Source organism: Candoia aspera, chromosome 6, assembly GCF_035149785.1.
Source record: "Candoia aspera isolate rCanAsp1 chromosome 6, rCanAsp1.hap2, whole genome shotgun sequence".
Classification (NCBI taxonomy): Eukaryota; Metazoa; Chordata; class Lepidosauria; order Squamata; family Boidae; genus Candoia; species Candoia aspera.
The window spans coordinates 6,688,484-6,715,749 of NC_086158.1; the positions used below are offsets into that span (position 1 = coordinate 6,688,484).

Consider the following 27,266-nt stretch of genomic DNA (forward strand, 5'->3'; position numbering starts at 1 on the left):
TAACGATTCTTGGCTGACAGCTTTTTCAAAAGGGCAGCTGTGCAACTGATCCAACTGCAGAGCAATTTCAGTAATAGGTAACAGTTGCTTGGTTGCTAATTCTTTCTTCTAAACAATTATTTTTAGTTAAAAAATCAAATGTATTTGGGATCTTGCCTCATGGAAAAACACGTCTTCCAAGCTGAAATGGCAAATCCTTAATCTGTGGGGTGTATCTGCCTTAAGCGCTGCTACTATTTAAAGCAGGAAGTTTGGCTCCTCTTTGTATCTTATTTATCAGTATTGCATGGATTCTTTTGTTTAATGTGTAGATCATTCAATGCAGAGTTCAACCAATTCATCAGGGAAGATGAAAGGCATAGTTTTCTATATGTTGAGGTGAATTGATTCCTGGTCTCATACGACTCTATGGCAGTGTTTCTCAACCTTGGCAGCTTGAAGATGTGTGGACTTCAACTCCCAGAATTCCCCAGCCAGCTTGTTACAAGTTACAACAGTGCTGGGAAAAGTAGCTTACAAGTTGTCCTCACACTTACAAGTGCCATGTCCCCACAGTCACATGATCAAAATCCAGGCGCTTGGCAACTGGCATGTATTTACGGCGGTTGCAGCAACCCGGGGTCACATTTGCGACCTTCCCAGGGGGCTTCCAACAAGCAGTCAATGGGGGAAGCCAGATTCACTTAACAATTGTGTGATTCGCTTCACCACCACAGCAAAAAGGTTGTAAAATTGGGCACAACTCACTTAACAACCTCATTACTTGCTGGCTGGGGAATTCTGGGAGTTGAAGTCCACACATCTTCAAGCTGCCAAGGTTGAGAAACACTGCTCTATGGTAGACATTTGTATCTATATAGAAAGACTGAGTATCTTGAAGCCAAACTTCCCTTACTAATGAAGGCTGGTGTAACTCATGTAGCTGGAAGTTCATTTTACAACTGGCTTAAAAAGCATCTCTGCTAGGATATTTGGCCATGGCCAAATTCTCAAAGCAGTGTCTGAAGTGGTACATGGATGTGGTGGAACCAAGATTGATCTGCAAGGAAAGAGAGGTGCAGAGAACGATGTAGATGTAAAATAGATGTACCAACTGCGTTTCCTTTTCTTATTTCTTTGCCTTATCATTTCTTGCCTCCCTTTCTATGTTTTGCTTTGCGTGATTTACTCTGAGAGGGAACAGCAGGATGTCTCTGTATGGATATGAGCACAGTTCAGGCAACCTGTGCTAGATCTTGGGCGCTCTCTAGTCTATGGCCACTAGGAGGCAGACTTCTTAAAAACAAGTCAGCCAGGGCTGGGAAAGGTCAAGAGCACAGGCATGTCGTATTGCTTCACTCTTTCCCACAAATTGGGTATCATGTGGCTCTAGTTTGCTAGGTTAATATAAACAAGGCAAATTATCACATGCACAACCCCCCCCCCCTTTTTTTTTGCTTGATAACCTTACTTCTTGTTCCTTTTTGAACTTTTACTGTAGTAGTTTTAATAAACTGGCATTTTGTAAAAGCATTACTGCATCTGCAGTCAAAATGGACTCCCCATGCAGAAACAGCTTCATTCCCTAATTTACAAATGGTGGAGCCAGGCTTCAGTAACTCTGAATGTCCTCTTCTCCCTGACCATCCTCCCTGCTTCTCCTGTCCCCCAGCACACTTGGCTATTTTCTTCACTGCTTTCGTGCAAGTCACCTTTATCGACGATCTTTTAAGGTTACCATAGGTGAGTAGGGGTATACGTGTGTGTATGTGCGTGGGCAGACACATGCACACTGAAATGCCTGTAAGTGCCCCGAGTTCTCAGAATAAGGCAGGATTTGTAAACCGTTTTTACTCACAATCATAGTCTGAATCCATTCCAGTTTTCAGTGTGCTTCCTTTTCATTATGTTGTGCATTGTGGCTTGGGTGGGCCAGGCCTTCTCGCAGCTCCTAAAGAAGATCAGGTAATAGACAAGTCCAGTTTTTCCATTGATTCTTTGCTGTATTCTCCCACCATTCTTAGGCTGCTATCACAGCCTGGCATACTAGTGCCAAGCTCTTGTGACTTTCCCCCAAGCTCCCTGCTCCCCTTCCTATCCATCCCCAAGGTGCTTAGCAGTGAAGCCAACAATAATGTCTAACTTCAGCAGTTACTGCTACATCTAAAGAATTACGCTGCTAAGAAACTGCAGTCAAACTGTGGCTTCCTTTGCTAGCGTCTTCCGGGAAGTTAAAACAGAGCTCTGTTGTTAGCTAGCATCTCATGCTGAGCTCAGCTAACCGGGCTGTAGCCTCTTGTTAGCCGTAGCCATTCAGGATGGAAACCAACAGATGTAAGGCGTGGGCAGATTCACCATGGGACTCGTTCCACGGATGATGTGTATTGAAGATCTTCGTCCCAAGATGTGTGCATTTAAAACTGCCCTTTGCTTCTGTGAATCCAGGAAGGTTATCTAGACCTGAAAGGACGTGGAGCCAGGGGAACCTTCCAACTTGGTCACTGTAAGGAGTTCTTTCTCACGGTGAATGACCAGCCACGGCTTTGTTCACCAGCCTGGTTTGATGTTTTGGGTCCTTTCGTCCTTGGAGATGGACTGCCATTTCCTAAAAAAAAGTAGTGAATGCATTGGAGGACTAAATGCTTTGCTCTCTTCTTTTTCTTTCACACCAGATGAACGTTCCAAGGCCAGTCCAGTAGTAAGTAAACCGGTGTCCTTGGAGACTAGTAAATCAGCATCCCCATCTCCCCCACCGCCCCTGACAGAGGCGGAGCCTGTGCAGCCGGCCACTGTGACGCTGGTGCGCCCAGAGAGCCCTGTTGCTGTGGACACTAGAGAGGAGCTGCTGGAGGTCCCCGAAGGTATCCTCGAGCCCATTAGCACCACCACTACAGTGCCAGGGGGCCCTGTGCCCCCTCCAGAATCCTTTGTCTTGGACACAGAACCTCGGGAAGAGGTAGCTGCTAGCCCTGTCCCGGAGCTTCCTTCCCAGCCACCAGAAATGCCGGTGGATGAAGAGGTGGTAGCAGAAGAGACAGTGGTTACCCCACAGGAGGCTTCTCAGCCAGAGGAGCCTCCTCTGACGCTGCCGTGTGCGCCTCCTGTTCCTTCTCCTTCGCTGGAGGAGGCGCCCGAAGAGGTCATTGAGTCAAATGGAGTTTTAGAGGAGGAGCTGGTGGAGGCAGTGCCCGAGGTGCCCCCGTGTGAGCCAGAACCAGCCATGGAGTCCCCCATTGCTCAGCCGGAAGAGCAGGCCATACCGTACGGGCTGGAGACCCCAGGGAAGCAAGAGGCCGAAGAGCCGGAGGAGCAGCCCGAATCGGACGTCAGCCCCATCTCGGAACCCGAGGAGGTGAAGCCCGAGGAGGTGAAGCCCGAGGAGGTGAAGCCCGAGGAGGTGGTTGTCCCGGTGGCCGCACCTGCTGCTGAGGAGGAGGTGGAGCCAGAGGAGGAGGAGGTTGAGGAGCCGGTTGAGGTGCCAGAGCAGAGTGCCCAACCAGCAGCAGCACCCTTGGAGGCCACAGAGGTGACTACGCAAGGTTAGTACCCGCAGCAGCTTCCCAAACAGCTGGATGCAATCTCAAGTCTTTGAGAAGTCTGCAGTGCGCGGGAACCTTTGTTTTCCTTTTGTAACACAGAGATAGGAAACCTCAAGTCCTCCAGGCTGGTTAAACTGAAGCACCCAGAATCCTTCACCATTGGTGATGCTGGCTGGGGCTGCTGGGAGACGTGGCTCAGTACCATCTCAGAACATTTTCCTTGAGCAATTCACAGAATCGGTTTGGGCCAAGTTAAAATCCATCCCTGTAGTTTTAGCTTTTCGCGGTCTTCTGTTGGATGCCGTGCCAGATAATCCCTTCATTTGTGCCAGTGGGCATTGGATTGGTTACATCTGCTTTTCTCCATGGGATGCCATGCATGGGTGGTACTTCCTGTACACCAAGGAAAGAATTGTCTTCAGAGTGTTCAGGCACTTCTGCCTTTGATGCTTTGGTTCCTTTCAATCTTACTAAAGGTTCAAGGGCTGCTGTCCAAAAGTATCTCGAGTAGATAGGAGAAACGCCACAGCTTTTTTCTGGGATGCAGCATCCTCTGTCCACGTCATGAGCAACACTCCTTTTACCCATAGAAAATGGCTTCAGAACAGTACTTTGCACTAACTGCTTGTTTGTTTCCCCGAGTGCCTTTCCCAGCCTTGTCAGGGAGGTTCTTAGTCAGGACAAATCCATAGCTCAGGCTTCTCAATCTCTGTATAATTTACCTAGTAGCCGTATCGGTGCCAAAGAAGAAGCGAAAGTTGAAGGACCTGAACAAGAAGGAAGCTGTTGGAGACCTGTTGGATGCGTTCAAAGAGGTGGGTGGCCTGCATAGAATCGGGAAAGCAACTTTTGATTGATGGATGCCTGAGGAATCCTTGGGTATTAGGGAACTAGTAGGAAGGGAAAGAGGTCACATTTTCTTGCCAGGGCCAAGGGGTGGTTTGGAATTTGGATGTATTGTGCCTAGGAGGAAGGTGCTTAAATTCATTGTGGTTTTTAAAGTAAAGTTTGGGGGCAGAGGAAATGCCCACCCCTACTCCTCACCACCAGAGATTTAGGGTTGTCTGACTACAACAGATCCATCACAGGCACACACCTTAGCACTGGCTTCAGGTTTCAGCATTTTGAGAAGCTCAGTTTTTCATTACGAAACCTCTGATGCCAAAAGGGAAGCATGGGACAGAATTTGCAGGGATCAGCGGAAGGGAACCCAGTGCCACATCTGCCCCTTTGACCCTCTTTTCTATTTCCCATCCTACTCTAGTTAAAAGATTGTGCCATACTCAAGAGGTGAGGGGTCTTGTGAGTGTGTGGACCCTTACACACACACATGTGCACACACACAGCTCTTGTTTTTAGAAACCTCTGTAAACTGTATGGTCACCATTTTTAGACACCAGTATGGCTACACATACTGTACAAATTGGCTGAAAATTATTGCAGTCTTTTGAAATAGTTCTGTTTATCTGTTTTTCCCATCAGCATGCCGTGGTTATCATGGATCTTAAAACATCTCAAATGTTTGATAATGTGAGAAGTTCTTTCAGCATATGGAGGCTGCCTACTGGTAGTTCTTTTTGTCAGTCTGTAAAATAGCTTCATTCTCTGATCCATGTTGATCACCATGTGTTTTCAATACAGTCAGTTCCTTGCTACTGTAAAGCTGCTCAGAATGAAAGGCAGCCTTTCCTAGTAGATTGTTCTGAGGGGTAAAAACAGAATATTAATTTGGCTAGGGTGGCCAGTAAGATCTAAAACAGGGATTGCCAGATCTTAAAAAGATGTTTGTGGTCTCCCATGAAAGCTTGTGCATTTGTTTTCATTTAGGATTATCTGATATTTTTAAATGTATTTATTTATTTGCTTATTTTTTGATTTTTTGATATTTTGGTGCCTGTGCCTAAAATGGTTGCTGATCTTTGGTATAAGACTTCATAACTTCACAGACAGAAGATACTACAAATCTTACTAAAAATTGAAATGAGGAACAGAAAGGGCTTCCTTCATCCTCAGCCACCCAAGGCTTCAGTGATTGCTAAAAAGTTAAAAGGATTTTAAACAGAAAAGTCCAAATTAGCAAAGTGAGTTTTAAAAAAAACAGTGTCCAGAAAACCTGGAGTGGTAGAGTTTCCAGAGCACCTGCCAAGGGTAACTTTGAGCATTTGCTAATCTAGCTTCAGGGCTGCAGCCCCCTACCCCTGAAGAAACATTTAGGAAGTTTGCAACTTGGGCTTCCTTTGTTCTTCTGGGCTTCCTGCAGGTTCAATTAATTGGGTCTTAATATGTTCATTAGGATAGAACTCAGTATAGTGTGGTGGCTCACCTGCCAGCCTTTGACCAAGTTCAAGTCTCTACTCAGTCACAGAGGTCATTGGGCCAGTCATTCTCTCACACATCATCCTACCTTAGAAGGTTGTTGCTGTTGGGTGGATAAGATGAGAGGAGGTCCCCCATGAGCTGCACGTGGATCTCATGGGCTTGAGTTGCCCGTGTGGTGGGGGCAGAGAAGAAGTTACCAATTTTGTTTTGAGCTTGGAGTTGCAGGATAACACACCTCTTCCTGCAAAGAGGGGTGTTGGTGCTGCCGAGTTCTGTCCTTCATGGGATCTTCTCTGCTTTCCCTCTTAGGTCAGCAAGGGGGGCTCTGAGACAGAGAACAATCCCCCAGTGTCAGCCCCAGAGCCTGAGGAACCTGCCCCAGCTCGCACCCAGGAGGAGGCTGAGGAGACTTGGGAACAGAAGGAGGATAAGCTGGATCCTGAGAAGGTCAAGCAAGCGGATCAGAAGTACCGCTACAAGGAAGGTGAGCCAGACATGAGCAGCCCTTACAATTTGGGACAGATGGGGTAACTCCCCATTGAGCCTTCTGTGATGACCTCCATTTTGAGCCATCGTGTCTGGGCCACTGATACTCTGTGATGGAACTGAGGATCTGAGCAGACTCATTACCCCGGGAGTGGTTGGCTCTTCTTAGATTACTGCCATGGTTTTACATCACTCCAGTCATTTGAATGTTAAAGCCACTAAACATATAGAACAGTGTTTCTCAACCATAGCAACTTTAAGACGTGTGGACTCCAACCCCCAGAATTCCCCAGCCAGCATGCTGGCTGGGGAATTTTGGAAGTTGAAGTCCACACGTCTTAAAGTTGTCAAGGTTGAGAAACACTGATCTAGTATGTGAACTAGTTGAAGGATACTACGCTTTCAGCATTGTGCTCCCTACCTCCTTTTCCTTAACAGATCAGTGGAAGCCCTTGAACCCAGAAGAAAAGAAGAGATATGACCGGGAATTCCTGCTGGGATTTCAGTTTATGTTTGCTAGTATGCAGAAGCCTGAAGGGTTGCCCCATATCAGTGATGTGGTCTTGGAAAAGGTCTGTCATCCAGTTCATTTCCTCAGATGTCCAACAGAATGCCCTTTTTTTGCATGAGATGATCAAAGAATTACTTTTGCTGTAGTCTCTAAAACGGGGGCCAGGATGCAGGCTGCTTATGCCCCCCAGCGCCCCAGGATTGCACCACCAAAAGTTAATGGCACAATGGTTGACTTTTAGCCCTATAGTTTATCTTTCTACTTTGTCTCCTTAAAGAAGGGTGGGATTGGTAGCAAGAAACATCTGGGAGGCATGTTGCTTCCATTTCCATTGGGTTGTCCCAACTTCCACAGCCCCCTAAAACAACCCCCAGATCCATCATTGACATTAGGTCATTTTGCGGTCAAATCTCAGCCACAAAATCTGGGGCCTCAGGAGCAGGATTGCAGGGTGGAAATGGGGGCAGTTTGCCCGCCAGAGATTCCCACGGCCACCATTAAACCTTCCCCCCAGAGGTGGGACGCAGAGATGACAGGTTTAGTTCTGTCCCTTCCAGAGATGTCACGTGCAGCCCTTAACTGAGCCAGGAAGGACTCTGACCAAGGAAAATTGCCCACCCCTGTTCTAGGTGATTCCATAAATTAAATGCAGTTCCTGGGGGTAGCGGGATAAAGAAGACTGTGCTGTGATCTGTCCCACAAGGCTGTGAAGGTCTGCAGTGTTTTTGAAGTCGTAGAATTTGAGACCAGGTTATAGGCAATCTACTCATTTGAAAGGGATAGGCCTTTGAAGTTGTTTTCCTGCCTTTTGGCTTACAGGTGAATAAAATGCCCCTGCGGCCCCTGGACCCTGTACGCCTGAGCACTATGAATTGTGGACCAGACTTCACGCCCTCTTTTGCCAACCTGGGCCGCCCAACCCCGCCCAACCGTGGGCCGGTATGTACCCTTGAGGCATGTCCTGGGGAGGTGTTCCCTGCCCTCTGTGTCTGCATGATGAACCACTAATTAGTGCCATCGTGTCTGGGCCACTGATGCTCTCTGATGGAACTGAGGAACTGAGCAGACAGTCAGCATTTTCTGTTGGGGCTGAACGTGGCTGGGTGGCAGAATAGCTCACTGTTGTGGAGCCCACACTTCTGTTCAGCAGACTTGGCTGGGCAACGTTTGCGAAGTACTGATCTCTCTCCTCGTGTCCCGCATTGCAGCCCGCAGGGCCAGGGCAGCGGCGTTCCCAGCAAAGCCTGAGAAAGGAGCCCCGGAAGATTATTGCTACAGTGTCTCTGAATGAAGATGTCAAGCTCAACAAGGCTGAGAAGGCTTGGAAGCCCAGCAGCAAGCGGGCCAGCGAAGCAGAAGATCCTGAGAACCTAAAAACTCAGGTAGGTAGAGATGGGCTCTGTGGCCTCTTGTTCCTGCTGTGGCTGCTACTTTACTGCTTTTGCATCTCCCTTGCTAGCTCCCTGGAACGGGTGCTCTAGACTAGCCAGCTTGGGCCACAGAGATTCGGTTTAGGAAGACCAACTGTTTATTCACATTGGCCACTAAGGTTTCTAACGTCAAGATCACAGAAGATAAACAAAGATCCTAAGTTCTCTCTTTGGAGTCTGCTTCCCGAGCATGTTGAGAACCCATAAAAGGCTTGCGCTGTGCTGACAGGGCGCGACATGAGTAAGCAGCGGCTGATACTAAAATTGGAAGGAATCAGACTCAGGCAGTTGGGTCGCAGCTCCCATCAGCCCAGGAAGACAGCAGGCTAAGAGGTGGGATGTGGAAGGATGAGTGCTCCCAGCACACACACATGCAGTGTTCCAGCGTAGCTGCTGGGCCGCCTTCTTTGCCCACGGCCCATACGGCCAAGTCTGTCTTGACGTTCTAGGGCCATCAGGTGCTCTCATCGCTCATGATTCTTCTCTCTCCCAGCAACAAATGGACAGTTGTGGGGCATTTCCCGTCCAAGGATGCTCCTTGGTAAAGAAGTAAGGCAGGGCTTGAGCAGAAGCCACTCCTGTCCTGTTTGACCTCGTGCCCATATGGTTCTGGGCAGGGTTTTCAGGGCTGTCATATTTCAGTGCAAAGGATGATTTCTTTTGCTTCCTAAGTACTTCGCGTTGAGTGTTTCACAGCTGGAGGACTGTGATACCCTCAAAGAGGTTTGGTGCTAAAAGACAGAATGAATGTCGCTCAGTAACACGTACTGTGTCTCATCAGCACTTCCTGCTTCCTAAGGATGCAGTTTTGAGATACTTCCGCTCTGCTCCCACCCGTGCGCTTGCCTCATTAAAAATGTGCATAGTTTTCTGACATCATCTGTCCTCTGGGACAGAAGTGTTTTGGGCAGAAGTTGTGTAACCTACCACGGCTTACTATGGCCACACACTATTTGGTGTTCTTTTTGAGGAGAAAGATTCAAAAATCTACTGAGTTCAAAAAAATGGAAAGAAGCTGTTTGCTCCTCAGAGTTTTTCTCTTAAACACAAGCGAAAAAGAATGCTCAAGCACGTTCCAGTTGAGTTCCACAGAATTCTTTGAAGCGACGTTCTTCTGATTTGCAGAGGCCTGCCTGTCAACGGAACTAGTTCAGTCTGGTCCCGTCTCTTTGATGCCATCTTCCAGGCATCTTTTGCAGCCCCTGAACAAGCCACTTCCACCAAGCTTCAGAAGGGAGCAGCAGGTTAAACAGACCGATTGTGTCTTCCACAGTGGAGTTCCTCTCGTTCCCTCTTCCCTTCCCACAGGAGCTGTTCCGACGTGTGCGCAGCATTCTGAACAAGTTGACACCACAGATGTTCCAGCAGCTAATGAAGCAGGTTACTGAGTTGTCCATTGACACAGAAGAACGCCTCAAGGGTGTCATTGACCTCATCTTTGAGAAGGCTATATCTGAGCCAAACTTCTCTGTTGCCTATGCCAACATGTGCCGTTGCCTTATGGGGGTAAGTGCTCCAGGATCTCAAGGCCCACCTCTGGTGTACAATGGATTTAAGTGCCCTCCAGGATGGGGTGTGGAAATGCTAATAACTGAAGGTTGTAGCCCAATTGTCAAATAGGATATCTCCACTTAAATAATCTTTGGGGAGCTTCATTCCCAGAACCTGGGAATCCCCAATATTGAGTTGCTGGAGGTTGCCTAGTTGACTCTACCACAACATGCTAAGCTTGGGTAATGTTAACCTTGGTTAGGATTTTTGTGGCCTTGAACGTTGGGCAAATTCAGTTAGGTTGGCTAATGTATGGATGAATATATTTGGGAAACCCAGAAAATGGACTCATTAAGGTTGTATGAGCATACGCTATATGTTGTGACATAACTGTGACCAGATAATTAATTCTTGTGTATGGTGCTGGGAGCAATGGGCATATGGAGAGTTTATCTGGTTCTCTTTTCATTGTGATCCTCAACTGTCCCTTCTTTAGCTAAAAGTCCTAACTACTGACAAACCCACCATCATGGTCAACTTTCGCAAGGTACTTTTGAACCGCTGCCAGAAAGAGTTTGAGAAAGACAAAGATGATGATGAGATTTTTGAGAAGAAGCAGAAGGAGATGGATGATGCAGCTACTGTAAGTGTGGCTTGAACACAAGCATCTGGCGTTTGGGTTCCTAGATCAAAGAGATTCTGGCATTTTAGGCTGCTTCCTTCTGTTGGGCAGAAGGGAATGATAGGATCATCTGGACTTCTTTAATTGGACAGATAAGTGATTGGGTGACTCGTGATTGGCTGAAAGGCTGCCCCACATTCCATTGGGAGGACGTATGGGGTGTGGCTAAACATGAAATTGCCTGTGTGTTAGGAGCTTGCTAAGTCTCCATAGAGATGCTTAGTAGAGAAATCCTGACTCTGATCCCTGTTGGAAAAAGGAGAGGTTGTTTTGAGCCTCACTAGACTGATACGAAGATGCTGATGCTAGGGAGAGTGGAAGGCAAAAGGAAGAGGGGCCGACCAAGGGCAAGGTGGATGGATGATATTCTAGAGGTGACGGACTCGTCCCTGGGGGAGCTGGGGGTGTTGACGACCGACAGGAAGCTCTGGCATGGGCTGGTCCATGAAGTCACAAGGAGTCGGAAGCGACTGAACGAATAAACAACAACAGCCTGATATGGACAATTTTTCAGGCTACAACTCATTCCTTTTATGTGCAACTTCTCTAGATTTGGGTGGTTTAAAAAAAATTCTGAAATGGAGCTCCTTCCTCCTCCTATTTTCCCCACAACAACAACCCTGTGAGGTGAGTTGGACAGAGAGAGAGGGACTGGCCGAAGATCACCCAGCTGGCTTTCATGCCTAAGGCGGAACTAGAACTCTCAGTCTCCTGGTTTCTAGCCTGTTGCCTTAGTTTTTTAATTAATTTAATTTTTAATTTAATTAATTTGAATTGCAGTTTTCCCACAATTTCACACAGATTTACTTTTCCAGCCTTGAAATTTGAGGTCCTATTATTGCCACCCAACAATCTAGCTGTGGAGAGCTCTTCCTACCCACTTGAGACCAGTCTTTATTAAGATGAAAAAGTTCTCTAGGGTATGAGCTAGAAAGGTGGCACATTGCTAGGGCATCTGGATTTGGTTCAGAACCTTGGTCAGCCCTAAAGCTGTTCTGGTGACCTTGAAGCAGGTATTATTTCTCCGTTGGAACTACTGTGCAGGGGTTGTTGTTCCACACTAGAGATATGCAAAATGTGCCTTTCTAGGAACAGAATGTTCTGTGCATTTGTAATCACCAATGGGTGGTGGTGTAGCAGTAGGCAAAGTTTGATAGTGGGCTAGCACGTGAATTACTTAATAAACTATTAATATTAACTTCATGTAATCTTACACATCGTTAATCTCCTCTCCTGTTTGCTCGGTAGCCTGAAGAGAAAACCCGTCTAAAAGAGGAGCTGGATGAAGCCCGGGACAAAGCCCGCCGGCGCTCTCTTGGCAACATTAAGTTCATTGGGGAGCTCTTTAAACTAAAGATGTTGACAGAAGCCATCATGCACGACTGTGTGGTGAAATTGCTGAAGAACCACGATGAGGAGTCACTGGAGTGTTTATGTCGACTGCTCACTACCATTGGCAAAGACTTGGACTTTGAGAAGGCCAAGGTACTTCACCCCTTGCTGCCGAGGGGAGAAAGCGGCAATTCTCTTGCGTTTAAGAGGCATCCGATGCCCTTTGCGTTGGACACATACCTCGGGTAGTGTACAGAGAGCACATCGTAGCACTTTCAGTGTCCACGCTTGATCTTCAGGTTGGAGTGCTTGCCGAGAAAGCTCTAGGGATGTGTCCAGGAAGACACCAGGAGTCTACCTTGGCTTCCTTTTAATGCAGGGTTCCTCAACCTTGGCAACTCTAAGCTGTGCAGACTTCAACTCCCAGAATTCCCCAGCCAGCAAAGCTGGCTGGGGAATTCTGGGAGTTGAAGTCTGCACAGCTTAGAGTTGCCAAGGTTGAGGAACCCTTTTTTTAATGCACAGCCCACAAAAGCAGTAGAGGGGCTTCTGTCACGCTCCTCCGCTTCACCTTTTGAATGCTAGCGCCATAGCCATTGCCTTAGGCCTACTCTTGTGGAGGAGAGGTGACCAGCTGACAGTAATGAACCGGGCTAGGTCTTTCAGGCTTCCCTCTTCTGACCCCACCGTACACCAGTCAGTATGCCAGATAGAAATGCAAATATATTGTATGCTCCTCAGTGCTGGGGCTTGCTTTTCTGCTTCCTACCAGAGATCTAGCATTACACCCCCTGCCTCAAATCCGGCACAGGAAGGGCGTAGCAGGAGCTGGCAGAACGTTTGGGTTGTCAGGAGACTATAGTTGACTTCTCACGGGTATCCCTGTGAGACGACTGCTTGAGTTTGAAGTGGGGCCGGTGTCTCCAGCCAGTTGTGTTGTGGAAATGCAAATCGCCTTCTTTGCAGTTCCAGTGCTGTTTCTGTAGTGCCCTCTCGCTTCCTTTCTCGCTCTTCAGCCTCGAATGGATCAGTACTTCAACCAGATGGAGAAGATAATTAAGGAGAAGAAGACATCCTCGCGTATTCGGTTCATGCTGCAGGATGTGATTGACCTCAGGCGGGTAAGGTGCAGGGAGCAGTTCCCTTTTGGCCCCTGGGCTAGATGACAGTCCCACCCCCTTTCCTGGGACAGGCCAGCTGGGTAAGATACAAGACCCGCCTTTCCCTCCCAAGGCTAGCTGTGTGGAATTGGGAACGGCAGAGGCCAACACTTCTCTCCTGTCCTCCTGTCCCCTTATACTCTGTGCCGGCCTATAGCTCTTGGCTTATGCACCAGGCTGATGGCACCCAAAGACGGCTGTGATGCAGAAAGGTTCCCATTGCTGATCCTTCCTGTGCCAAAGGCTGCCACACGCTTCATCTCCACATGGGTAAGGGTGCTGGCTGGGGGCATGCACAGCCTTCTCCTGCTCATTGTTGCAGTCAAATGCCTTGAGATGGCTACTGCCAGAGTCCCAGAACTATTTCAGAGTTTGGACAACTAATGTGCTCTGGATTGGCATGTGGACTGCAAAACACCAAGGTTCTGGCGCAGTGGCCAGTGTTTCATGGGGGAGTGTGTTTGCTTACAACTAGAATACAAAGAGTTCAACCAGTAGGCAACTCATACCCTCAGCATACTTTTTACAGCTGCTTGAATGGGAGGCTTTGGCCCTTTTCTGGCATGAGCGTTTTAAGAAATGAAATGGATGCCTTAAGACTTGCAGGTGTTTAAGGCACCCGTTTATATCTTACCACCACTAAAACCAAGAAAAAAATGGCACCTGGCCCCACTTGAGTGTGGGCTCAGCATGTGGCACAGAACCTCATACGGCCCTCAGACTGACAGATGCTACATGCCCTTGACCTAGAGGTCCTGTTTGGGAAACCCAGCAGCTGCCAGGCTTCTCCTGGCAAGCTGGACTGGAAGCAGATAAACCGACATGGAAGGATACAAGAACTTCTGATACTGTAGAAGATCTAAACAAGCCATTATGAAAAAATTCCGGTAACTTCCGTAGACCAATCGCAAGCCCTATTTATAGTGAAAGCAAGGTTCACAGTTCTTGCATCTCTTTCTCCTGCCTGTGCAGCGTAACCGGTTTTAAGGAGGGCAGTGGTTTCCACCTCTCTCTTGTGTTGATAACTGACAGATCTGGTATCAGGTTGTTTTACTTTATCGTTTGAGACCTTGGTCTCATGCCGGCTTATAGGTCCAGATACTTACTTGCTTTGGTCCCCATTCCCTGTTATTATCGTGATTGTCACTATGTGTAAGATGCTAAGAACTGTTTGGAGCTTCAAAATTCATGGGTCCTTGTGAGAACAGCTTGTTGCCTGGTTGTCGTCCCTGCCTTCAGAGGTTGAGCTATCTCAGCCATTGGCTTTGCTGCCTGAAAAATGTAGCTTTGTAAACATATATCGTATTTGCTCAAACAATCTCGTTACGTTTTATTGTCCAATGTCCAGTCCTAAGCTGCACAGGCACCATTCTCTTTGGAAACAGGTGGTTATTCCTCTTAAAAGAGTACATCTCTTTTGAAATCTTGCATCACATAGTGCGCATCCTTCATGCCTAAAGAAGGAGAATAACTCTGATGACAGGAGATGTTCTCTTCCCCAGGTGCAAGGACATTATGTCCCGTAGACAATTTAGGTATCTGGGTATAGCAATGACAGAGCTTTATGAAAAGATAAAATTTCTGATACTCCCAATTTAGAGGTTCATATAGGTTCCTTATCCTCACGGCTAGAAGCTTTTATGGGACAATTCTATAAACTAGAGGGTGATACTGTCCTCAGTTACTGGATATTCATGTACCCCGGTTTGGATATATAAAGGTGTCAAAGACACTGAGCTAACCACTGGCAAAAAAGTTTACCCAGCCCTTCCCTTACATTTGTATAAATGAAACAAGGTACTGGAAAAACACGTAATCACTTTGGCTATTGGGAGCAATGTAATGGGTACGTAGGTGCTGCAGTTCATAAGACATTTAGCAACTGCAGCATCTACATACCCACTTCCTTGCCCCAAATAGCCAAAGTGATTGAACATTTTTGTTTCTGTAGTTCTAATATTCTAAAAGTGCAGGTAGTTCTGGCTTAGTGACCATAGTTGGGACTGGCAACTCCGTTGCTAAGCGCCATGGTCACTAAGCGGAAAATCACGTGACCACAATGGACGTACAATTTTACTTGCCCTTTGCTCGGTAAAGTGAATCACTGTGGTTAAGTGAAACACCAGGTGACTGTGACTTACGATTTTACTTCCGCCTTCTCTATTAACTCTGTTTGTTGCAAGCCAGTTGTGAAGCACACAAGTGGCAGTCTTGCGACCGCTGGATGCTGCGGTGGCCGCAGATGCGAGGATTGGTCGCAAAGCTGGGTTTTTTTTAACACTTGTCATAACTTCAGCCGCTAAATGAGGCAGTCTGTACGTGGCACCTGTACGTGGCACAAACTTATTAGATAACAAGGAGGAAGAGGAGAAATCTAAACGATCGTAATAATCTTGAAAGCAATACCAGCTCAGTTCAGAAAACCACTGCAGCATCAGTGTCGTCAACAGTCTGGGTGAATAGGTCTGCTGTAAGCTGGTGCTCAAAGCTTTAAAGGCTCACTGCTGGAAAGAATTGAACTGCAATTGGTTCTTGAAGGGAAGAACAACCCAGGGGCACTTGTTTTCTCTCATCCCCCCATGCCCCCATTGTCGCTCTCAAGCAGCTGAGTGATCTCCATGCGGTAATGTCTCTCCCTGCTTTCCCTTATGCCTTTTGCAGAACAGCTGGGTGCCAAGGAGAGGGGATCAGGGTCCTAAGACCATTGACCAGATTCACAAGGAAGCAGAGATGGAGGAGCACCGCGAGCACATTAAAGTGCAACAGCTGATGTCCAAGCAGGATAAGAGGAGAGGACCTCCAGGCCCATCATCCACAGGTGAGAGGGAGTTCAGGAGAAATGGATGGTCTTCTCAATGTTTTCGGATCACAGAGTTGCAGTTAGAAGGCTAGATTTGCAGAGCACGTCAAATCTGAGTTAACAGAACGCAGTTGCTGTGTTCGCACGACACACTATACCTGAACAAGTAAGTCCTGTTATGGCTTAACCTGGTATCCTGATTTACATGATGATAAGGGCTGGGATCCCACAGCAAGTGAACCAGTAACAAGCCAACCTCATTTTGGCCCAGACTAGCAATGCACTTATTAACGTATGACATTTGCTTCTGGAAGGTATGGGTGCTCCTCATTGGCTTTTCTACCTTTAATAAGGATTAGATGAATTCTCCAAGACTCAGTCAATAAATGGCTATTTGCTCTGCTGGCTAAATTTCCTCTTTGATGCCCTAGCATAGCATGGAGTCCCTCTTTGGGGGGAGATGGGCGGTAGCAAAATTTGAAAAATAGATGGATGGATGGATGGATGGATGGATGGATATCTAGCTAGCATGTTGCCTTCAAGGTCTACCTCGGGCTTTCCTGGAACATTTGATTTGCTGCTGTGGAAAAGGGGAGCTTGCTAAACCAGATGGGACTTGAATCTGCTACTCCAAAAGTGGAAAGTTCTTGGCGCCAGTGGAAGTAGGAACCATAGCGTTCCCAAGTGCAGACTTGCACACATGGGTGGCTGGCACTCTCAAATTGTTTCAGAGGAGTGTTCTTGACTTGGGTTGTCTCTGCAGGGGGACGAGGAAACTTGGTGTCAGATGATGGTTGGAACACCGTTCCCATCAGCAAGGGTAACCGACCTATTGACACCAGCAGGTTAACCAAGATCACCAAGGTAAGCTGCTGACTGGTTTGGGGTATAGTAAGATTAGGGGGTTTTCTTTTTCTGGATGATGGAAGGTGGAATCTCAAAAATCAGCCTGATGTTAGATTGCCTAGATCACCAAAAAGCTAGATTTATTTATTTATTGTGGTCTTTGAATGTGGCTGTTATTTATGCTAACCAACATACGTTAGTACCAAGAGACCTTACTTTTTCCCAGGCTTTGGGAAAGGGGTGGACACAAACTGGCTTTGCATCACTTTACTTCCAGATTAATTTTGCTAATAACACTGGAGTCTTTTTGACATAAACGTGGAAGGTGAGATATGAGAAATACTCTGGGAACAGGAAGTAGGGCTAGTAGTTTGAAAGAAGAAGGTGCACGCGTGTATAAGGAAGATCCACACACCCTGATCTTTAATAGCCTTTAGTTACTGTGCTCTACTTTTTATTTTTTGAAGTCTCATGGGTCAAAATGTGTTGTTCTTCATGTTATAATGATGTTTATAAAGATATCCTGCTTGTCTTTCAAATAAAAACTGTGTGGGTAAGTAAGTAAATAAGATCTGCACCTGGGATGAATGAGGGCACTACTGCCTTGAATTGTTGTAAGGATGCATTTGCTGCGACGTGATTGGGCAGATCATGGCTGTGCTGTTTTAGGTGTTTATTGAAGACGTTTATGTTTTGGCCTGTGAGATGGAGGCTGGACAGTTGAGATGGCAGAAGTGTGCGCGCATAAAATAGCAAGCAATTGAGTGACCTGGTCTGTCTGTCTGTCTGTCCCCTTCCTGCAGCCTGGCTCACTTGACACCAACAGCCAGCTCTTTGCGCCTGGTGGGCGGCTGAGCTGGGGGAAAGGCAGCAGTGGTGGTTCGGGTGCCAAGCCTGCTGAACCAGGTAAGGTGGCAACCACTGCAGCAGAGGTGTTGCAGAATGGGTGATGCCGCCTTGTAGCCCCACCCTCATGGAACCCGCTGTCCGTCCTTTTTGCAGCTTCCGACCCCAGCCGGCCAGCTACGAGTACCTTGAATCGTTTTTCAGCCTTACAGCTGTCGGCTCCTGCAGAGAGCCAAGATGTTCGGCGTGTGGTGCAGAGGTTGGTTGTCTTCTCTATGCTTCCGCTGCAGAAATTTCCTCTTGTGGCTCAGGCTTGCTTAGAGAAGTGTGGAGGGACTGATCCTGGGGTTCAAGGCCCTTGATAGCCTTGTGGTTGCTCATCAGGAATACGGGAGCTGGTGGGCTGGAGGGATGCTTTGGCCACACATGGGCTGCACTCAAACAACAGGCTTAACCCACTTACTAAACTAACCCATCTGTTGGGTTTGCACAATATATTAAACCCTGACCTTGTCAATTGGGCTGGGTTTACACACTGAGCCACAAAATCTAGCCAAGGTTAATGCTGACCAAGCTTAGTGTGTTCTGCAAATTCAGCCAGCGAGTCTTGAACTAGCCTGGTGGAACTTCTTGTGCAAACACAGCCAAGTTTTCAAAGGGGGGGGGAGTCCATGGATTGGATTCAGGTATGAGGGAAGAAGTGACTTGGAATCCATATTGCTATGCAGGTAGTCCTTGTTTAGCGACCACAGTCGGGACCTGCAAAGGGGTTGCTAAGTGAAACAGTGATTGAGCTTACATTCTTCAGCTTTCCTTGGCTTTACAGACCTGTGAAGATTGTAAATGCAAGGATTGGTTGTAAAGTTACTTTTACATCACTGTGAACAGTTGCTAAATGAGGCAGTCACTAGACAAGGACTACCTGTACTAATAAGTTACCATAGTGCAGTATGAATACTTGATTTTGTCTATATCATTTAGACCTCTTGTCTCCCTGTCACACCCTGGCACCTGCGATGGGGGAAATAGGCTCCATGGTCCATTATGGGCAAATTATACACCTTTAAAATTACATTTGTCTAAAGTTAAGGAAAGGACCATAATTACCTCCTGAAATTCATGCTTCCTAACATAGGGACTATGTTCACACAGTACACCTACCTTAGGTTAACTTAATCCTTGTTTATTCAATTAAGCCAACATGGCACATCGATAGCACATAGATATTGATTACCACCTGTGGCACAGGCCAGGTTATTTATGGGGCCACCTGTTTCTAATTCCCTAACTAACTACTGGGGTTTGAACCTGTTATCCTGGCTCATTCCTCAGTTTGTTATGCTTTCTCTAAGCCTCCTGTGGGTTTACAATGTGCAAGGCAAGGAGATTAAAAAAGCAGTCTTGCCTTTTGCCTGGACTCTTCACTCTCCTGGCAGTCAAGGTCTTTGTCAGGACAAGATGGAAGTGGAGATCAGGCCTCTTAAATGCTACACTGCATATTTGCCCTAGCAAGACTCAGAAAGATACCTGTTCCGCTGAAGGGAAAATAGAAGTCTGTCCCTCATCTCACAACCCAAGAGGCAGACATCCTTGCAAGTGTATAGGCAAAGCTAGCTTGCTTGTTTATTTATTTGTCAAATTTATATAGCCACCCATCTTACAAAACAAGAGACTCTGGATGATGTTCAGCAAAGCTGAAACAGTTAATAAATACCCAAAACAATTCAGTCCAGTTCTTTCCAGCGGTGAGCCTTTAAAGCCTTGAGCACCAGCTTACAGCAGAGCTATTCACCCAGACTTTTGATTACATTCATGCTGCAATTATTATTATTATTATTATTATTATTATTATTATTATTATTATTATTATTATTATCACACATTAAAAACTATAAAAAACAGAGCTAAAAAGAAGAAATATTGGGCGAAGGGATGTTAATAATAACAGAGCCACCTCACTAGTTCACAAGTGGCCTGGGGTCCCCAGCCTGATGGCATAACCAGGTCTTGAGGGACCTTATGCTTGATATGTCTGCATACACATGTGCCACACACACAAGTACAAATAAAGAAGTGCTCCATAAAACACAAACCACACATGCTTGTTGGGGGGAAAAAAAGCTGGAAACACATGTAACACAAAACAGACAGGGAGAGCAATTCAAAACCTAACCCTTGCACATACAAGCAACAGATACACAAACATATTTTTTAAAAAAACAAACGCACCACATCATTCCCCACTGACATGGTTGAAAACATAGCATGCAATAAAGAGCACTTAATCCCACAAATGCCCAGGCAGCCAGAATTGTCATCTACAGCTGCTAGGCTGTTGTTTGAAACTGGCAGTCATAATAAAGAGAGTTGGCCAAACAAATCGTGATTACTGTCAGATTCCAGGTTGTTTGGCAGATAGCGGTCAAAACAATCTGAGCTTGATGCGATCAGCAACGAGTGGTGCCACTGAAATGCTGCTTAGCTCATCGATCCAATTTGCAAAATACATTGGGTTCTAACAGAATTGGAAACCGCAACTACCTTGCACACGAATATTTGCATTTCATCTGCTAGGCAGGAAGGAAAGTGAATTTTGTTTGACCTTTGGCTTTCTCAGTGGGACGCGGTGGCGCTGCGGGTTAAACCGCTGAGCTGTCGATCGGAAGGTCGGCGGTTCGAAACCGCGCGGCGGGGTGAGCTCCCGTTGCTCGTCCCAGCTTCTGCACACCAAGCAGTTCGAAAACATGCAAATGTGAGTAGATTAATTGGTACCGCTTCGGCGGGAAGGTAACGGCGTTCCGTGAGTCATGCTGGCCACATGACCCGGAAGTGTCCTATGGACAACGCCGGCTCCAAGGCTTTGAAAAGGAGATGAGCACCGCCCCCTAGAGTCGGACACGACTGGACTTTACGTCAAGGGAAACCTTTACCTTTACCTTTTGGCTTTCTCAGGGCAGTTTAAAGCAGTAGCTTCTGAAGGTCTTTTCCCTCCTGCGGGAGATGATGTCACTGCTCCTGACTTGAGAGTGCCCTGGAGTTTTGTTTCGCTTTGTCCTTCTCCATTGCACCACTTAATGCAAAGCTAGGGAGATGTAATGGTTTGTGGGAAAGACCTTGGGAGATGGGACGCTTCCAAGGGAACAGTCAGATAAAAGAGGGCATGGCCCGCAGCTGGACAGTGGATGGGGCAAGAGGCTCAAAAGGGACCCTCCGTAGTTTCTTGGGCTGCAAAGGAGATGGGGGGGGGGGAGGATTGTACTTTCATGCTTGCAAGATTGTGTCAATGTAGCTTTACAATAAAGTAGAATTAGCTCATCTGGCCGTGTTTCCTGTCTGCTCTGCCTGGTAAGGCTGACAGGAGATGGGTGGTCCTTACAAGGCCACCCTTTCCCTCCCTTGGAGAGATTTCTGAGCCCTTCTGCGAGTTGCTGGAAAGGGTGCCCTTGTCTAAGGGGGGGACTTCCTGGGTGCTGTATTTGCAGAAGCAGCAGCAGTCGTGACCGCTCTGAAAAGGGCAGCGAGCGCAGTGAACGCCCGGAGCGGGAGCGGCTGGAGCGAGGTGAGCGCGTGGAGCGGGGTGAGAGGGTGGAGCGGTCGGAGAGAAACCGGACCCCGGTCACCAAGCGCAGCTTCAGCAAAGAAATGGACGACCGGAGCCGGGAGCGCGAGCGGCAAGGTGTCCTGGAAACGGTGCGCAAAGTGGCGAGCATGACAGAAGAGCGGGACCGCAGCAGGGAGCCTGGTGAGTAGGTGCAGCAGTGGGGGTGGGGGGGGAGAAAGTAGGAGGTGGGTGAGGGACTCCCCCTCCTGTCCCAGTTCCAGGCCAGGAGGAACTCTGATTTCTCCTCTTCTGCCTTCCTCGCCTTCTCCCTCTCCCTACAGCAAAGCGTGAGCCAGCAGCTCCTGAGCCGCCCGCCAAGCCCGCCTTATCTGAGGAGGAGCTGGAGAAGAAAGCCAAGGCCATCACCGAGGAATACCTGCACATCACTGACATGAAGGTTTGTTCTGGGCTGCGATGGCAGGAGGCCTCAGCGGGCAGGTCTCCCAGGAAGGCTGGGACGGGATCCTTGCTGCGTTTGCCGGGCCCAAAATAGACTCCTGCGGCGGGAGGGGCGATTCAGCTGCTCTGGCGTTGCAGGGCATGGGAGACATCTCAGCCTCCTGGCATGCCAGGAATCTGGGATTAAGGATGGGCCAGCACCAGGCTGGTATGTGCTTTTCCTGCTAAGTCTGGTGGAGGAAATTCAGAGGCTGCTCAGAACGCGTGGTGTTTTGTTTCGTTTTTTACTCTGCCTTGGGAATGGTTGGGATTTCAGGTTTTCCCATCAATGTAAACCACAGGCTGAGCCATCTCAGAATTTGCCTCTTTGCTCCTGAGTCAGGAGCAGAATGCTGACATTGTCACATGTAAACAGCTCAAGCTAGTAAAACCTCTGCCTGGTGGAAGATACTGTACCTTTTTTCCCCAGGGGGTGGGTGGGTAAGCTGGGAGGACAGGCTTATTAATTCAAAGCTTTCCTGTGGATTTAACCGGAAAATACACTGATTGATTTAAGCAGAGTATTGATTGATTGATGGCCCTAATAGGGAAGCCGGTATGCTGCACTGATAGTATATCGAACTAGGGAGATCCTAGGTCAAATCCTTGTTCATCCGTGAAGTTCACTGAGTGCTCTTGAGGCATCATTACATGGTTGGTGGGTTTGAACAACACACCTAATCTGGTTTCTGAATTAATTGACTTTCTGAGTTTGTGTAATACATTGCTTTGAGTTCACACAATACTCTAAACCCAAGTTAGCAAAACACTGCATGCTGTGCCCAAACAAATCATATTGTGGCTTAACATGATAGCTTTCCTCACTCCTCACAATGGCCGGGTCACTGCCTTAAGTTAAACCACACACAACACAATATAATTTTAGTCTTAACATAGCATATTGCACAAACACGCTAGTGTAGAGTCATAAACTAATCAAACAGGCCAGGTCAGGTTTGCAGAAAACATTGACAAGAAAATAACCAAAGACAAATTAACCAAACTTGGCAGCATATTGTGTGAAGGCTGCAGCTAGGTCTTCTAACTGACCTGGCTAAATATGTTAGATAAACACAGGGCCTTTCCAGTCTGCTTCAACTCAGAATGAGGGGAAAAAAGGGGTAACCCATTTTTCTGCTTCTTGGGGGCCGGGTAAGGGATGGAAATATCAACGTGATGTAAAATTGCACAACTAAAAGACATTAACTTCCCAGGGGCAGCCTTTTTGTGCTCATAGCTTGTGACTATGCCCCTTTCTAAGTCTGTGGATGCTGGGTGGTGAGCGATGGTCTTGGATCAGTCTTGTGGACCTTGGTCTGCTGGGGTGATGTGCAGCTTGGGCTAAAGGCCCCCTCCTCTCTTTTTCCAGGAAGCTCTGCAGTGTGTACAGGAATTGGGCTGCCCAGCTCAGCTCTACATCTTTGTCCGGAATGGCATCGAGTCCACGTTAGAGCGGAGCACCATCGCTCGCGAGCACATGGGGCTGCTGCTCTACCACTTGGTCAAGGCAGGCCACCTCTCCAAGGAACAGTACTACAAAGGGTAATGGTGCCTGCCTCTCACCAGGAAGCGCTTGGGAAAGGTGGCCTGGGGCCACCTGGCCAGGATTCCTGGAACTGGCACGATCCTCATGCCTCCCCTTTGACTTCTAGGCTGCACGAGATCCTGGAGATTGGGGAAGACATGGAGATTGATATACCCCATATATGGCTGTACTTGGCAGAGATTATCACTCCCATTTTGAGAGAAGGTGGGACCCCCATGGAGGAGCTCTTCAGGTGAGATGGGCAACACCCCTGCATTTTCTGCTCCTGTGTCCCGCTCGGTTGCGTGACCTGCTTCCCCCCTGTGCTTTTTTCAGGGAGATCGCCAAGCCCTTGGTCCCTATTGGCAAGGCCACGACTCTGTTAGTGGAGATCCTGGGCCTGCTTTGCAAAGGAATGGTATGTTATCCTCCAAGCAACCATCTGCTTATTGGGCTTTGTGAAGGATTGAGAAGATTGACCATTGTGGGTCACGTGTTGGCTCAGCACCTGCCCCTGTCATTGTGTTGACCTCGTTGGTTCTAGGAGAAGGCTGTTCAGATGGATCGGCATATATGATGCTTTGTATTTAACAGCTTTTGGTTCCCTTGATCTAAAAAGGCCTCTACACCATCTTTCACTCTCCCTCCACCTCTAGGGAAGGAAAACTGTGAGCTTGGAGCAGGTGGTTTGGTGGGAGTTTGTAACAGGGCCTTCTTCTCAATGGATGATGGCAGTATTCTACCTGACCTAGAATTAAGAGGGCAAACCCACTTATGATACTTTAGAGTTATGATCTATAGCACCTGTTTTGAGTCCGTGCCCCAAACACACAAGACACAAGCTCACGGTGTCTGAGGTTCATGGATACAATTGCTAAGAGGCTGTGGTGTCAGTGTAGGCTGGATGACAAAGCAGGGTCGTAGCTGTCTTTTCAGTGGGGGTGTATGTGAAATGGTCCGAAGATTGTCTCTGTTCTCTGTAGAGCCACAAGAAGGCAGGGACGTTGTGGAGAGAAGGCGGACTGAGTTGGAAAGAGTTCCTGCCTGAGAACCAGGATATCAATAAGTTCATCACAGAGCAGGTAAGGAGGAAGAGCTGGGTGGAAAAGTCAGGTCCAGTTTCCAAACAGCAGAAAATTAAAAGATTAGAATGCTGCTGCCTAAGATTGAAAGCATTCTGTTCCCATATTGACCACCTGAGCTAGGGTAATAGGATGCTTGTGGGCCTCTGACAAGGAAGACATAAACATTTTGCCACATTTGTGAGAACTGGTGTGTAGTGGTTAAGGTGTTGGACCAGGAGAGAGAGAGACCCAGGTTCGCATCCCCCCTCAACTACAGAAACTCACTATGTGACTTGGGGCCATTTGTTTTCTCTCAGCCCAACCTACATCCCAGGATTGTTATTGCAGGGGAAAATAGGAAGAGGGTATGCAATGTATGGCATATTTTATTACCGAAAAGGTGGGATATAAATCTAAGCATAGCGCAGCAGTATGTGCAGCTCTGGGCACACTTTCATATGCCTGTGTAACACCAGTGCTTTGCAAGCTACACTGGCTTCTGGGTGTGATTCAAGGTGGCAGCTGTCACCTTATAAATCCCTGCATGGCACAGGGCCAGGTTGCTTGCAGGACTGCCTATCTCCAGTTGTTTCCACCAGATCTAGCAGAGCGGGCACACTTCGGGCGCTGTCGATTAAGCAATGTCATCTAGCAGGACCCAGAGGTGTGCCTTCTCTGCTGTAACACATCCCCTCTGGAACAGCCTTCCTCTTGAGATTAAGCTGTCTCAGGCCCTGTTAGCCCAGAATGTTCTGTTTTGTTTTTTAATTATGAGTTATGAGCAAGTTTTGCTTGGCGTTTCAGTTGCACTGTATTCTATTGCATAGTGTTTGTTCTGCTTTTCTCTACTTTCTGTTTTAGGGATAGTACTGTTAGCTGCCCAGAGCCTAGGTTGAGATGGGTGGCCTTATAAAACTCTTGGGATAGAATAGAAAAACAAAAGTAAATACGTTCCTATTTTCCCAGAAATAGAGAGGCACTCTGTTTTCAGTATTGGAGGTAATACCTGTCCTTATCTTCCCACAAGTTGATTTGCCTCCATTTTAAAACTGTCCAGATTTGAGGGGGAGGAAGCATTACTTCATCTTGGAATAACTTGGGTAGTTGAACTCCGTACATATTATCCGTTCTAAATTGCTTGCCATTCAGATGGCTCCAGTTTCTGGTTTCTGCAAGTCAGTTTCCCCTTTCTCCAGGCTGTGCATAACTTTCCACACTTCTGCTTGGCCCCTGTCCCCAGTTCACCTTGGTTGAAGCTAACATTGCACTGTTTTTTCACTGGAGTGTTTTGTAGCCCCCCCCCCCCATCACTTTGGTGGCTCTTTTCTTCAGCTTGCTTTTCCAGCTACACAATATTGTTTCTGAAGTGCAGCGACCTAGCGTTTTAATGCAGTCGGCATAGTTTTGTTTTGAATTTTCAATTTCTTGGCTGTCCTTTGTGGAAATGACTCTTTTGGAGTGGTCGGTCTGCCTCTCTTTATCTATTTCAAGATTTATAAGGCTGCCCAACTCAGACCATCTGGGTGGTGTGCAACATAAACATGCAAGGAAGAAGAAAAAACTAACAACAGACTGATAATGTGTAAATAAAAAATCTAGACTATAGAATGGCCACCAAGCACAGAACAAAACAAACCTCAGATGGGGGAGTCCCACTCAACTGACCCTAATGCCTGGGGAAAGAGCCAGGTCTTAAGAGCTTCCCTAACATCAAGAGTTGGGGCCTGTTGTATATTTGGTGGGAGAGACAGATTGTTCCAAAGAGCAAGGGCAACCACGGAAAGTCATGCTTTCTAGATCCCGTAAGATGAAAACGTTTCAGAGAAAGCACCTCGAGCAGGCCCTCCCTGTGGGACCGTGTGGGGTGGGCAGATGTGCTTGGGAGAAGGTGGTCCTCAACCCATTCCTACCCCATGGCTAGTTGGCCCTATGCAATTGGCTAATGTCCTCATGTGGGCTGAAGTGGGTTGGTCATTCAGCAGTACCTGTCACCTGGCATCCTAACTAGATCTGCTCCCCTTTTATTTCTCTTTCCAGAAAGTCGAATATACCATGGGCGACAGTTCGGATGCCCCGAATCGGAAGGAGCTCACTTCTGAAGAACTGTGCAGACAGCTAGATAAGCTATTAAAAGAGAATGCCAATAACCAAAGAATATATGATTGGATTGAGGTGAGGAATCCTTTGACGGGCTTGTACAGGGCCTTTTTTCGCTGGGGAGCCAGAGTAGGAAGGTCTGGCAGAATCAACCAATCTCACTCTGCTCTGTCTGGAAACTTAAGGGGGAGAAGAAGGCCATGTAGAGAAAGAGGTGGACCTTCTCCACAGCCAAAGTCAGAAGAACTAACCCGAGCGAGTGGTCCACAGTTCCCTGAGCTGAAGTTGTTTCCCTGGACACAAACACTGGGAAGGGCAGTCCAGTGCCACTCAGCGGTAGCTGGTCAGCACTGACTTTTGCCAGAAGGGTTGAGAGTCCCTGGGCAGTTGGTGACAGTTCCCTAGAAATTGCACTTGAGCAGGAAGGTGTATTGCCCTGTGGCTCAGTCCTGCGAGTTGCAGTTTTAGGCCAGTGCCAGAAACAGCAGCCTCTCCACATAGGATGGAGGCCGCTGGACGGACCTCCACATACCATATTCTTAGGCGCTTCTGCCGCTTCACTCAGAGAATAGGATGACTGTCTCCTTGTTCCCTCCTCCTGCTTAAGAACTGACCAGGCTCTACCATCGTACTGTAGTTGCTTTAGTTCTCCCAGACAAGGTAAAGACATCTTGGCTTGTTTTGCCAGGTCTTGATTTGTTTGCCTTTTTTCAGCTGTTCTTGCCTCATCCTTTTGTGGATTAGCTCGAGGCTTGGACGGGGGCAAAACCAAACCAGGAGTAAGCCAGAAATCTACCAAAAAAAGGATACTCTAATCTGCATATCACCTTGAGCCAGAGTTGCACCATTAAGCCAAAAATGAACCACACTTTCAGTATGTTGGTTGGTTGGTTGGTTGGTTCATTCATTCGTTCGTTCGTTCGTTCATTTGATTTACATAGTCGCCTGCCTCACTTTTATGTGACTTTAGCGGCTCTAATGCTTTGAAGGGCACCATGTTCACTGTCCTATTTGCCCGTCACGCTAGGCCCCCCACAAACTCATCCCCCACCCCCCATGAAAAAAGAAAACCATATTGCGGCTTTTAGGATGTGCATACCATCCGTTGTGGGTGAAGGTT

At 47.5% G+C, this 27,266-nt stretch overlaps 1 protein-coding gene and 2 non-coding genes across 9 annotated transcripts in view; all 3 read left to right on the forward strand.

Moving 5' to 3' along the window:
- The window catches only part of EIF4G1 (eukaryotic translation initiation factor 4 gamma 1), a 91,766-nt gene that overhangs the window by 58,876 nt on the left and 5,624 nt on the right, over window positions 1-27,266 (forward strand). For 6 of the 7 annotated variants that reach the window (XM_063306351.1, XM_063306350.1, XM_063306356.1 and 3 more), the window contains 21 exons: window positions 2,652-3,518; window positions 4,245-4,333; window positions 6,147-6,321; window positions 6,762-6,895; window positions 7,654-7,773; window positions 8,043-8,216; window positions 9,573-9,770; window positions 10,252-10,398; window positions 11,686-11,922; window positions 12,786-12,890; window positions 15,591-15,747; window positions 16,493-16,593; window positions 17,379-17,481; window positions 17,578-17,680; window positions 20,904-21,163; window positions 21,304-21,419; window positions 22,830-23,002; window positions 23,113-23,238; window positions 23,322-23,403; window positions 23,969-24,067; window positions 26,087-26,221. In XM_063306351.1, coding sequence (XP_063162421.1) covers window positions 2,652-3,518; window positions 4,245-4,333; window positions 6,147-6,321; window positions 6,762-6,895; window positions 7,654-7,773; window positions 8,043-8,216; window positions 9,573-9,770; window positions 10,252-10,398; window positions 11,686-11,922; window positions 12,786-12,890; window positions 15,591-15,747; window positions 16,493-16,593; window positions 17,379-17,481; window positions 17,578-17,680; window positions 20,904-21,163; window positions 21,304-21,419; window positions 22,830-23,002; window positions 23,113-23,238; window positions 23,322-23,403; window positions 23,969-24,067; window positions 26,087-26,221 — 3,701 coding nt within the window. The remainder of the gene's footprint in view (window positions 1-2,651; window positions 3,519-4,244; window positions 4,334-6,146; window positions 6,322-6,761; window positions 6,896-7,653; window positions 7,774-8,042; window positions 8,217-9,572; window positions 9,771-10,251; window positions 10,399-11,685; window positions 11,923-12,785; window positions 12,891-15,590; window positions 15,748-16,492; window positions 16,594-17,378; window positions 17,482-17,577; window positions 17,681-20,903; window positions 21,164-21,303; window positions 21,420-22,829; window positions 23,003-23,112; window positions 23,239-23,321; window positions 23,404-23,968; window positions 24,068-26,086; window positions 26,222-27,266) is intronic. The other variant, XM_063306354.1, reaches the window with a different exon arrangement.
- On the forward strand, window positions 6,382-6,458 carry LOC134500604 (small nucleolar RNA SNORD66). The gene has a single exon (XR_010068277.1). It is a non-coding gene; the product is annotated as a small nucleolar RNA SNORD66 (small nucleolar RNA).
- Window positions 7,824-7,900, forward strand: LOC134500605 (small nucleolar RNA SNORD66). The gene has a single exon (XR_010068278.1). It is a non-coding gene; the product is annotated as a small nucleolar RNA SNORD66 (small nucleolar RNA).